At 40.1% G+C, this 13,485-nt stretch overlaps 1 protein-coding gene across 1 annotated transcript; it reads left to right on the forward strand.

Annotated features, from left to right (window-relative positions):
- Positions 1-3,811: 3,811 nt before the first annotated feature.
- On the forward strand, positions 3,812-12,992 carry LOC131132247 (interferon-induced GTP-binding protein Mx-like). Its single transcript, XM_058077712.1, has 12 exons — positions 3,812-4,104; positions 5,776-5,913; positions 6,005-6,159; positions 7,555-7,693; positions 7,777-7,975; positions 8,062-8,140; positions 8,231-8,353; positions 9,520-9,661; positions 9,738-9,896; positions 9,962-10,038; positions 10,117-10,350; positions 12,145-12,992. The coding sequence occupies exons 1-12, from the start codon at positions 3,918-3,920 to the stop codon at positions 12,367-12,369; spliced, it is 1,857 nt and encodes a 618-aa protein (XP_057933695.1). The 5' UTR covers positions 3,812-3,917; the 3' UTR covers positions 12,370-12,992.
- Positions 12,993-13,485: the final 493 nt, after the last annotated feature.

The raw sequence follows: 13,485 nt of genomic DNA on the forward strand, positions 1-13,485 counted from the left end.
TATTAAATTCAGGCGTCTTCAAATCTTTCCCTTATTTGAGAATATTTAACTTAAAAGAAATTTGCATGTACAAACGTGTGGTGTGCAAACATGCAAACTTGAGAAATTTGCATGTGCAAACTTCAGAAATTTGCGTGTGCAAACGGTCCGCACGGTGGCCTAGTGATTAGCATGTTGGCTTTTAGCACATTACTCCCTGTCTGTACATGAATTTGCCATTTTTCATTGTCAAGAAAGGAAACTGGCAAGCTCAATCAATAGTCAGCCAGTGTCATCATGGTTGCATGGTTCGGCTCACAGGAAAACACTGCCCCTTGTGTTTCATCAAAGAATTACATGGTAACTCTGATGCTGCAACAACAATCTGGTTGTAGCTGCTTTTGTGGTTGTGGTTAAATTGTATAAACCTTTAGTCTAGTCATTCCTAAGAGAGATTCCTGTGAGAGATCATTAGTGTGCTGGAAAATTTTACATCTCTAAATCTGTCTAAATTTTCTGAAATGTATTATTAAAAGACAGTCTTATTAATCAAAAATGATTGAATGATAAGTCATATGCCGTGTTCTAATCACTAGGTATTGTTACATCGATGAGTGATTACCTTACCTGCACTACATGCAATCAGGCATTACGTCTCCGATATGATGGAGTGAAAAAAGTTATCCTCCCATTCTGTGTGGAAGTGGTATTTTTGGCTTCTTACTTTGTCCTTCTTTCCCGCTTAATTTGAAACACTTTCTTAAGTTTAGAAAAAATATATTGGAGTCGAACTAGATAACTCGTTAGCTGGCTATAGGGTATGAGCGGCGGGCCGTCATCATAAACAAGTTTTTGATGCTCTGACTATGGAAAAATTATTCATTCATTGATTTTCTACCGCTTATCCTCACAAGAGTCGAGGGGGTGCTGGAGCCTATGCCAGCTGTCCAGGTACACTCTGGACTGGTGACCAGCCAATCACAGGGCACATATAGACAAACAACCATTCACACTCACATTCATACCTATGGACAATTTGGAGTCGCTAATTAACCTAGCATGTTTTTGGAATGTGGGAGGAAACCGGAGTACCCGGAGAAAACCCACGCATGCACGGGGAGAACATGCGAACTCCACACAGAGATGGATGAGGGTGGAATTGAACTCCGGTCTCTTAGGTGTGAGGCCTGCACGCAGACCACTTTCCGCCGTGCAGCTTATGAAAATGTTTTGTTTATTAATAAATTTTTTTAACATTTCGTGAACATGTTGCCATTCATGCAACATGTTTATTTGGTAGCGTCTTCCTGTGACATTTTTTCTAATGTAAAATATGTGCCTTGGCTCAATAACGGTTGGGAAACACTTCTTTACGCATTCGAACTTGGAGGTTCCACTGTATTTTTTGTAACGGTAAGCCACACTGTCCATGCAGCATGACAAGCTAGCTGGGATTTATGTTGCCTTCACTTCTTTAAGTATATATTTTTAGTATATTTTTACCGACAGGTCTCCTGCATACAATACAAGTCGGTCGAGTGATTTTTTTTTTTTGATGGTGTCATGAGGATTCTTTCCCTAATTGTTTAAAGTGGGTGCTTTGTAACGCTTTTACTGTGTATATTGTCTATGACGTCAAACAAAACGTTAAAAAAAGGGTTTATTTCTACTACAGCATGCCAGCGTGTCCATTAACAAACCCAAAGCCCAGCAAAAAAAATCACACCCGGTACTGCGGTATCATATTTATACATCAAGGTTACTAAGTTTTCTATTCTCAACTGACAATCAAAGTGTGTTGTGTTTTATATTTGAAGTAATACTCAAAGAGACTATGCTTGGTTGATGTGTGTTTTCAATGCATAAGATGTGTGCAACCCTTTTTTTCTCAAGCTGCTATGCATGTAGCGTTCCTCGGTGTACATAATAAAGCAGATTATGATGTTCATACCGTACAGTATGTGTATTACCTGTTTGTATTCATGTGTGCAGATCTATGTATAAACTTTTGCCAACATTACATTTCTGAATCTGTTTTTAAACTGAGAATCTGAAACTGAAGCCAGCAAAATGCAGTAATGTCGAAAGTCCTCCCTGCCTCTCACATTCCCCCTAACAGTTCGACTTACTCACCTAAGAAGCACCTAGTCACTGTGACATCACAAGTCAAACTGTCCACTCACTTTGCAAGAAATGAAACTGAATTCCACTACCATGCACAGATTTGATAAGATAAATCTAAAAAAAAAAGTTATTTTCCTTTAAATGAAAACGACACTTTCCACAATCCTTATATTACACATATATTTCTTATCTGTGCATTCTAAAGCTACATAAACAGATAAAAATAGATAGGTCATTACTGTATTTATGGGAACCACTTATTAAACCTCAAAAAATACTCAAAAAAAAGCACCAACAATGCTCCATTTACATATAATGTGACATGCATATAACCAATCTGAGTTGGTTACATTAAAAGGGACCTTTATGCTCATTTTGCGAGTTTTGGACTCCGATAGAGCAGCTACACACAATAACCAGCACACAAAGCTTTCCAGTTCTTCCGGAATCGGCACCTATTCAGCGGTATTTCTTTGGATTTCGTGGTTCCCATGAAAATATGTGTTCCCATATGTGTTGGATATATAAAAAGTAAATTTACATAAGTTATCACATGGAAACACATTTATTCTTAGTTATTGTATAATATATTGAGCAAACACATTTCCTTATACAGTTTTTTGGTATGTACAACCGAAACTTATGATCTACCGAGTTAAGAAAACGTCACAAAGGCAAAGTCACTCTTCGAAGAGGGTCTGGCGCTTGGAGCGGAAACTGCTCTTTAGCCGCTTTTGGACGCTTTTTTGAGTCCTATCCTCCTGTTGATAAGTGTAATGGTAATGGTTTTATTTAATTTGAACATGCATCAGATTACAATTGAATGCATCCCATAATCAGTTCCCAGTTCCACATGTCCAAAAGGAGTAGGAAGAAGCAAAGCTTATTAAATCCTACCCCTCCATCTGGTACTTTTACAATCAGTAACTGTTACATTTGTTCACTTCCTGCTTTCCTAATATAATTTAAAAATGTGTACGTTATTTTTAGTAACTGTCAATATAGTGATATATATAGCACATCATGACTGGTTCAAGACTCTTCATCCTTGTATTTAGCAAACATCAACTGCTTGTATTGTTTCTTGAATTGGCTCATCGTTGTGCATTGTTTGATTTCCTTACTCAACCCATTCCATAGTTTGATTCCACATACTGAAATGCTATGGCTTTTTAACGTAGTCCTAGCATATAAGTGTTTCAAATGTAGTTCTTACCTGAGATCATATTTCTCCTCTCTTGTAGAGAAGTATTGGATGACATTTTTAGGTAATTGGTTATTTTTAGCCTTATGCATTATTTTAATGTTTAAAGTTTAAATATTTGTGATTTTAGAAATAAGGAGTTAGTATGTTCTCTGTAGGCGGCATTATGAATTATTCTTACTGACCTTTTTTTTGCAGTACATTTAGCGAGTGAAGATTGCTTTTATAGTTATTACCCAATATTTCCGCACAATATGTAAGATATGGTAGAACCAGAGAGCATTCTTTTGGAATTGGACTCTTAACAGATGGGTAATATTTTTTTAATGCAGTTTTCCTTTAAAATCAAGAGTATAGGTCCACTGAAAGCAATCACAATCATAATTCTTTTTCTGTTCAGAATCAACGATACTAACTTGACATACTTCACTTTCTGTACATTTTCATCAGTGGAGCTAGAAGAAACGAAACCTAACTCTACTTTCACTTTCTGTTTTTGTGCTAGTGTGTGTGCCTTAAGTGTGCGCCTCACCAGTGGTGCTGCATTGCATCCTCCTTCCGCTAAGACGTTTGAGCGAGCATTTTGTTGGCGCACATCAAGTCATAAAACATGAACTCTTTGAACCAGCAATACGAGGAGAAGGTGCGCCCATGTATCGACCTTATCGACTCGCTTCGGTCCCTGGGTGTGGAGAAGGACCTCGCCCTGCCTGCCATTGCCGTCATCGGAGACCAAAGTTCGGGCAAGAGCTCAGTCTTGGAGGCGCTGTCCGGGGTGGCGTTGCCGAGAGGAAACGGTAACGTTTTTTTTTTTTTTTAGCATTCGACGGCATGGGTGTGGGTATTAGATGCTGAAACATATATAGACGATAGAATAACAATCAAAAATGTATATGATGCAATATTTTGAATGACACTCATAGTCAATATGTTTGTACGGGGTTCCCTCCAAAACCGTGTACACACTTGAAATAATTGAAAACTAGGTGTTTATTATACATTATATATTCATAACATTTTCAAAATATAATAGAATTTACAAACATCATTTAATTGGCTGTTCTGGTCCACACACTGCAACATAGTTTTTCTAATAAACAACTACTATATGTTTTTTTACCCTTTGGTTAGTTACTCAAAATTAGCTAGCAAGAGCTAGCTAGCGAGCTAGCTGTCTTTGGTTAGTTACTCAAAATTAGCTAGCATGAGCTAGCTAGCGAGCTAGCTGTCTTTGGGCGAGAGGCAGGGTACACCCTGGACTGGTCGCCAGCCAATCACAGGGCACATATAGACAAACAACCATTCACACTCACATTCATACCTATGGATAATTTGGTGTCGTACCTAGCATGTTTTGGGAATGTGGGAAGAAACCGGAGTACCCGGAGAAAACCCACGCATGCATGGGTAGAACATGCAAACTCCACACAGAGATGGTGGCCGAGGGTGGAATTGAACCCTGGTCTCCTAGCTGTGAGGTCTACGCTCTAACCACTCGTCCACCGTGCAGCCCCCGATCACATATTTTTATGGAAATTATCCGACACTGATTGGTGGCATCTCTAGTATTTAGCAATATTTAGTCAGTTCTCAGGGCTGCACGGCGATGGAGTGGTTAGCATGAAGGCCACACAGCTAGGAGACCTGAGTTCGATTCCACCCTCGGCCATCTCTGTGTAGAGTTTGCATGTTCTCCCCGTGCATGTGAGGGTTTTCTCTGGGTACTCCGATTTCCTCCCACATTCCAAAAACATGCTAGGTTAATTGGCGACTCCAAATTGTCCATAGGTATGAATGTGACTGTGAATGGTTGTTTGTCTATATGTGCTCTGTGATTGGCTGGCGACCAGTCCCGAAGACAGCTGGGATAGGCTCCAGCACCTCACATGACCCTTGTGAGGATAAGCGGTAGAAAATGAATGAACAAAGTCAGTTCTCAGTCCCATAGAGCCTCTGTTTTACCCTGCACATTACTTGTTCTCATCACGGAAACAAATCAGTCTTCTTGAAATTAATCATATCTCACTTTGAGTCAGTAGAACCGGTTTGTCCCAGCCAAGTGAAGCCTATAGCCTAATAATAGTAGTGAAAAAAAAAGGTATAGCGTGACTTCCATCCAACATAGAAGCCAATAACCTGTTGAGAACCAGTAGAACTCAGTATCTGCACAGTGAGAGTGTGTTATCAGGTAACATAACCTCATATCAAACAACACTGTTGCCAACTTTTCTGTAAGAAAAGTAGCTATAGGCTGTCCTATAAGTCGCAAGATGTTATTTGCATATGCAATTGTAAAATGCTATAGGGAAAAAGCATAATCTCCCATGAAAAAACAAAAAAAGTCTGTGTGAATTATTCTTTGAAGAGTTATTGGCATATGTACTGTAAATGGCATAAAGATGTCATATTTGTGTACTGCTTTATTTCACTATGCTTTTTTTCCCTCTCACTCATCAACGTCGATGTAGGCATTGTGACAAGATGTCCTCTGGAACTGAAGATGAAGAGACTGAGAGAAGGAGAGCAGTGGTATGCACAGATTAGCTATCATGACTATACCGAGGAAATCAAGGACCCCGCGCAAGTGGAAAAAAAAATTCGTGAGGGTATGGAGGCTGGTTCTTGAATTTCAACTTATGTTCAAGTCGCAGATTTTTCAATCATCCATCTTTTGTGCTTTTTGCTTTGCTTCTACAGTTCAAGATGAAATTGCTGGCGTTGGGGTTGGGATCTCCGATGATCTCATTACTTTGGAGATTTATTCTCCAAACGTTCCTGACTTGACGCTCATTGACCTACCAGGCATCACCAGGGTGGCTGTAAAGGGACAGCCAGAGAACATCGGTGATCAGGTTTGCTTCAATTGAAATTACGGGAAATTACGGTAACAGCCATGACGAGCTTGTCAACACTTTGGAAATTGCAGGAGGTCATTACTCAGTATAACAATCTTACTCATGGTATCATCTTACAAATTGCATTAAAATCATCACACAGGTAGCTAGGAAATATATAAGACAAGTTGAAAATTCTTCCCATAGCGCATATCTTGCACTATCTATGTGGGAACATAGATTGACCGGTAAAGCCAGAAAGCCACATTGCACCTACTGTAGTCGAGGTTCAACTAATGCAGGGGTGGGCAATTTTTTTGACTCGCGGGTCGCATTGCTTTAACAAAATTTATGGGGGGCCAGACTATATATTTTACACAACAGTCCACCTGGAAGTATAGTACCTGTGAAAGTGTGTATTGTATTGTATCCCTTTTTTTCAGGAGCACTTTATAAACATCAGACCACATCAAATAACAAAATTGATAAAACAGCTACTAAAACCATCAAAAGGTTGGCTCAAGCCATGATACCAGGTTGGATGTTAAGTTGAAATTAAATACTTTGGAAAGAACGGGCAGACCGTATTCAAGCACTTGGCGGGCCGGATTTGGCCCCCGGGCCGTAGTTTGCCCTCCCCTGGAATAGACTTTCCCAGGGAAGCTGAGGGGTGTTGTACCCCTGTAGTGCCCTTTTTCGCGGGGGTGCTGGAGCCTATCCCAGCTGTCTTCGGGCAAGAGGCTGGGTACACCCTGGACTGGTGGCCAGCCAATCACAGGGCACATATAGACAAACAACCATTCACACTCATATTCATACCTATGGACAATTTGGAGTCGTCAATTAACCTAGCATGTTTTTGGAATGTGGGAGGAATGGCCGAGGGTGGAATTGAACCCTGGTCTCCGAGCTGTGATGTCTGCGCACTAACCACTAGAGCGCCATGCAGCCCTGTAATTACAATGTGAAGACAAATTTGACTGTTAATGATTTTAGGCAGGGCGGCACAGCGGACGAGTGGTTAGCGTGCAGACCTCACAGCTAGGAGACCAGGGTTCAATCCCACCCTCGGCCATCTCTGTGTGGAGTTTGCATGTTCTCCCCGTGCATGCGTGGGTTTTCTCCGGGTACTCCGGTTTCCTCCCACATTCCAAAAACATGCTAGGTTAATTAGCGACTCCAAATTGTCCATAGGTATGAATGTGAGTGTGAATGGTTGTTTGTCTATATGTGCCCTGTGATTGGCTGGCGACCAGTCCAGGGTGTACCCTGCCTCTCGCCCGAAGACAGCTGGGATAGGCTCCAGCACCCCCGCGACCCTCGTGAGGAAAAAGCGGTAGAAAATGAATGAACTCATGACTAAAAAATTCCATGCAACGTCAAACTGAACACAACATAATTTGATTCTTCCAGATAAAACGACTGATCTTTCACTTCATCACCAAACAAGAAACCATCAATCTGGTGGTAGTGCCATGCACCATGGACATTGCAACGACAGAAGCCTTAAAGATGGCACAGGAGGTGGATCCGGAAGGAGAAAGGACTTTGGGTGAATTAGAATTGCCGTTTATAGCTGTAATATTTCACTTTGAAGTGATTGTCTTATTAGAAAGGGGCTGCTTTTTCTCACAGGGATCTTGACTAAACCTGATCTGGTGGACAAAGGCACAGAAACAACGGTGGTGGACATTGTCCACAATCAGGTCATCCACCTGAGGAAGGGCTACATGATCGTCAGGTGCAGGGGTCAGCAGGAGATCACGGAGAAGGTGTCTCTCTCTGAAGCAATAGAGAGAGAGAAAGCCTACTTCACTGACCATCCGTATTTCAAGTATGCTGCCTCTTTTATCACGATTTCCACAGATATCCATGTCTCGTTACGAATGACAGTGTGTGTTTTCATTGAATTTGCTGTAGCCCGCTTTACAACGAAGGTCACGCCACTGTTCCAAAGCTGGCGGAGAAACTCACTCTGGAGCTTGTGCATCATATTGAGGTTGACGTTGATGGATGATAGGAACTAACTATATCAAATATGATTATGTCTCACCTTTAGTTTTGACTGTTGACATGTGTGACTTTGCAGAGGTCTCTGCCTCGACTTGAAGAGCAGATCGTGGAGAAGTTGTCACAGACTCAGGCAGAACTGGAGAAATGTGGCACCGGGCCTCCATCTGAACCATCTGAGAGACTTGTCTTCTTTATTGATGTGAGTGCTTTTGGACCAAAAAAAAAGTTTTCGATACTGTATATTTCCACTATAGATGTGTGTTAATGTTTTCTATTTCTACTATGATAATGATGATGAATTGATTATACAATCTTTTTTTAAATTTAAAATGTACATATCTAGGGCGGCATGGCGGTCGAGTGGTTAGCGCGCAGACCTCACAGCTAGGAGGACCAGGGTTCGATTCCACCCTCGGCCATCTCTGTGTGGAGTTTGCATGTTCTCCCCGTGCATGCGTGGGTTTTCTCCGGGTACTCCGGTTTCCTCCCACATTCCAAAAACATGCTAGGTTAATTAGCGACTCCAAATTGTCCATAGGTATGAATGTGAGTGTGAATGGTTGTTTGTCTATATGTGCCCTATGATTGGCTGGCCACCAGTCCAGGGTGTACGCCGCCTCTCGCCCAAAGACAGCTGGGATAGGCTCCAGCACCCCCCGCGACCATCGTGAGGAAAAGCGGTAGAAAATGAATGAATGAATGTACATATTTTCTGATTTCAGCCTCTGACGTGAATATATTTTACATTGTCTTAGTTCATGAAAGCGTGTCGAATGTCTTATTTAGTAAAAAATTTAAATAAAAATGTAAAATTAAATGATGTGGTCTGATGTTTAAAGTGCTCCTGAAAAAAGGGTATATATATATATATATATATATATATATATATATATATATATATATATATATATATATATATATATATATATATATATATATATATATATATATATATATATATATATATATATATATATATATATATATATATGTAGTGTATATATGTATATATATATATATATATATAAGTATACGTATATATGTATATATAACACTTTTACAGATAAAATTATAGACAAATAATTCAAGGAAAACTATAAGAATAAAACAGTGTGTGTGTGTTAAATATATGTTCTGCCCCCCTCCCCAGACAATTTCGTTAACTCATGAGTCCAAATATTTGCCCACCCCTGATCTAGGGTCTCACCAATTACAGCACTTGATGAATCAAAACAGTAAATTTCAGCCCTACATCATAACATAATGTTGCATTGTTTATTAATGAACATCAGCACTTGTTTCATTCATCAATATGTTTCTTCGTGAATGACCGGATGCTTTTTTTTTCTCCTGTGTTGTGTGTAGAAAGTAACGGCGTTCATCCAAGATGCCATCAGCCTCACGACAGGAGACGAGCTCAGATGTGGAGATCGTCTCAATACATTTTCAGTGCTCAGAACAGAATTTGGGAAGTGGAACGCCTACCTGGACGACTCAGGAAAGATATGTGAGTGTGTGTCATGGTGTCTGTTTATCTTTTGTCGTGCGCCCTCTTCTCTTATACATTTGTTTTTTTTTTCTAGTTAATGAAAAGATTGAACGCGAGGTGGAGCATCATGAACACAAGTACCGTGGTAGAGAACTTCCTGGTTTTGTCAATTACAAGACTTTTGAGGTCATGGTCAAGGATCAAATCAAGCAGTTGGAGGAGCCCGCTGTAAAGAAACTTAAAGATATAGGAGGTACCTGCTTGAATTAATAACTGGTATAATTAAGCCGTTTGTTTAACTTTACATTATTATTACAGATGCTGTTAGGAAAGTGTTCATACAGTTAGCCCACAGTAACTTCAGTGGATTTCCTCACCTCCTGAAAACAACCAAGGTCGCCAACTAAATCCGCTGACAAAATTCATGCAGATTCTACGTTCCGCTTTTATTTGTGTCTTTTTGTGTTTTCTAGACAAAGATTGAAGCCATTAAGCAAGAAAAGGAGTCAACTGCGGAGACCTTGCTGAGGAATCAGTTCAAAATGGAGCTGATGGTTTACACTCAGGATAGGACCTATAGTAACACTTACAATGAGAACAGGAGCGGAGAGTGGAGGGAGGATGAAGAGCAGGTGGTGGAGGAGAATCCGTTGGATTGTTATGCTACGCTGCAGCAACTGAAAATACATCTGAGGTCCTACTATAAAGTAAGTCTTCGTACCAAAAGAGGACCAACTTTTATTGTCCATTACAGCTAAGTAGAGCAATAATATTCATTAATTCATTTTCTACCGCTTATCCTCACGAGGGTCGCGGGGGTGCTGGAGCCTATCCCAGCTGTCTTCAGGCGAGAGGCAGGGTACACCCTGGACCGGTCGCCAGCCAATCACAGGGCACATACAGACAAACAACCATTCACACTCACATTCATACCTATGGACAATTTGGAGTCGCCAATTAACCTAGCATGTTTTTGGGATGTGGGAGGAAACCGGAGTACCCGGAGAAAACCCACGCATGCACAGGGAGAACATGCAAACTCCACACAGAGATGGCCGAGGGTGGAATTGAACTCTCGTCTCCTAGCTGTGAGGTCTGCGTGCTAACCACTTGACCTCCGTGCCGCCCAGCAATAATATTAAATAATAATAACATTAAAACATCAGGTTTTGTCAAAGTCAAAATATATGGCCAACAGTAAATTACCCCCCCCCCCAAAAAAAAATTCCAAACCTAACATTTCACTCAAGTAATCAAATAGAGCTGCTACAATTAAGCGATGACTCACTGATTAATCAGTTATCTAATTAACTATTTTGGTATTTGATTAGTTGTTTTTTGAAAATGTACAGTGGAGTGAAAACGTGTTTGCCCCCTCCCTGATTTTTTTTTTGCATGTTTGTCACACTTAAATGTTTAAGAAAATCAACAAATTTAGATATTAGGTTACTTATTGTGTGGAAATATGAGCTAATAACTATAAAAGCAGCGGCACGGCGGTCGAGTGGTTCGCTAGGAGGACCAGGGTTCGGTTCCGCCCTCGGCCATCTCTGTGTGGAGTTTGCACAGAGTTTTCTCCGGGTACTCCGGTTTCCTCCCACATTCCAAAAACATGCTAGGTTAATTAGCGACGCCAAATTGTCCATAGGTATGAATGTGAGTGTGAATGGTTGTTTGTCTATATGTGCCCTGTGATTGGCTGGCCACCAGTCCAGCTCCAGCACCCTTGCGAAAATGAATGAATGAATGAACTATAAAAGCAATCTTCACTCGCTAAATGTACTGCAAAAAAGTCAGTAAGGATAATTCATAATGCCGCCTACAGAGAACATACTAACTAAAATCACAAATACTTCAACTTGCTGATATAGTTCATCTTCAAACAGCTAAAATAATGCATAAGGCTAAAAATAACCAATTACCTAAAAATGTCATCCAATACTTCTCTACAAGAGAGGAGAAATATGATCTCAGGGAAGAAGTACATTTGAAACACTTATATGCTAGGACTACGTTAAAAAGCCATAGCATTTCAGTATGTGGAATCAAACTATGGAATGGATTGAGTAAGGAAATCAAACAATGCACAACGAGGAGCCAATTCAAGAAACAATACGAGCAGTTGATGTTTGCTAAATACAAGGATGAAGAGTCTTGAACCAGTCATAATGTGCTATATATATCACTATATTGACGGTTACTATGGGACCCATTATGTCATTGCATGGTCATATCACCTCGTTCTTTGGTACGTGACCAAAAAAAAACTATATTAAGAAACTATATTGTGGTTAATGGCTCTCACTGTTGTTAGCTGGAGTCCCAGAGCTTTAGAAATGGCATTATATCCTTTTCCACTTGAATGCAGAGATACATAGGTTTGGATTTTTTTCTTTGTTAACAATAAAAAGTTAAATTCAAAAACTGCATTTTGTGTTGTCATGTCGCTTGTACATCTGGCACCCTTATGACTCTGTTTGTAAATGTTTTTCTTACCACAGATTGCCAGCCAGCGTCTAGCTGACCAAATCCCGCTTGTGATTCGCTACCAGATGTTGCAGGAGTCTGCTGCACAACTGCAGAGGGAAATGCTGCAGGTGCTGCAGGACAAGGAGAACATTGACCTGTTGTTGAAGGAGGATCCCGACATTGCCCTGAAAAGGTCTGCTTTGCAGAGTCGTCATCAACGCCTCACCAAAGCCCATGCATACCTCGTGGAGTTTTAGAGGTCACAGCACAATAGCTGAATCTGAATGTATTATTCTTTTTTTCATTCATCTTCTTCAAAACAGTAGCCGATTATACTCACACAATCATAGTTAGGACTTGACTGTTACATACTCCCATCCTGCTGTTCATTTTAGGGGAATCTTACTCTTGCAATCATGTTATTGGATTAGGATTTATATAAAAATGTTGCTGTCCTATACTTGTGTTGCAAAATGTTAGTTTATAATTAGTTAAAGCTGAGAATAAAGTTTATAAACAATAGCATTCTTAGTTTTGATCAAGAAAACAGGCTAGGTTATATCATATCTGGTATATGTTTCATTCATTTTCTATCGCTTATCCTCACGAGGCGGGTGCTGGAGCCTATCCCAGCTGTCTTCAGGCGACACCCTGGATTGGTCACCAGACAATCACAGGGCACATATAGACAAACAACCATTCACACTCACATTCATATCGAGTCGCCAATTAACCTAGCATGTTTTCGGAATGTGGGAGGAAACCGGAATACCCGGAGAAAACCCATGCATGCACGGGGAGAACATGCAAACTCCACACAGAGATGGCCGAGGGTGGAATTGAAGGAAAGAAGAACATACAGAAAATACAGATGTTTATTTTGAAAAAAAAAAAAAAAAAATGAACTGGAATTGAACTGGGATCTCCTAGCTGTGAGGGTCATGTAAATTTGTTAACCAAACCTGATAAGTGTGTAGCTGTCATGGGGATCTTAAAAAAAAAAAAGGAAAACCTAGGAAATGACTCACTATTAAACGACTAAAATTACTGAACGCTGGTCATGAAAGAGTAGTTCTTACATTGAATAATAATAACACCGTGCGGAATGGTGCACTGCCATATTAAAACCACATTTATTTATTTTAGTCTCATTACAACTTTGAGTTAGACTTATTAACGGTATAATTTTTATAGAGCTCTTGTATTAGATATTAACATTGTGCAAGTAGTTATTAAACTTGCAAAGAAAGGCTGGTTAATTTGGAATTTATCCAGAAAAAAAACAAAGTAACCCCTTTTACAGTACCCTTAAAAAACAAGACTCCATTGTGTTGACAGCAATTACTGTGCTAAGTTTTTGATATGCCACATCA

This window comes from Doryrhamphus excisus, chromosome 1 (assembly GCF_030265055.1).
Source record: "Doryrhamphus excisus isolate RoL2022-K1 chromosome 1, RoL_Dexc_1.0, whole genome shotgun sequence".
NCBI classification, from domain to species: domain Eukaryota; kingdom Metazoa; phylum Chordata; class Actinopteri; order Syngnathiformes; family Syngnathidae; genus Doryrhamphus; species Doryrhamphus excisus.

Coding starts and splice junctions, on each gene's coding strand:
- LOC131132247 (XM_058077712.1), top strand. CDS start 3,918: ATGAACTCTTTGAACCAGCAATACGAGGAGAAGGTGCGCCCATGTATC. Junction 4,105..5,775: donor GGCGTTGCCGAGAGGAAACG/GTAACGTTTTTT, acceptor ACGTCGATGTAG/GCATTGTGACAAGATGTCCT. Junction 6,160..7,554: donor CAGAGAACATCGGTGATCAG/GTTTGCTTCAAT, acceptor TGATTCTTCCAG/ATAAAACGACTGATCTTTCA.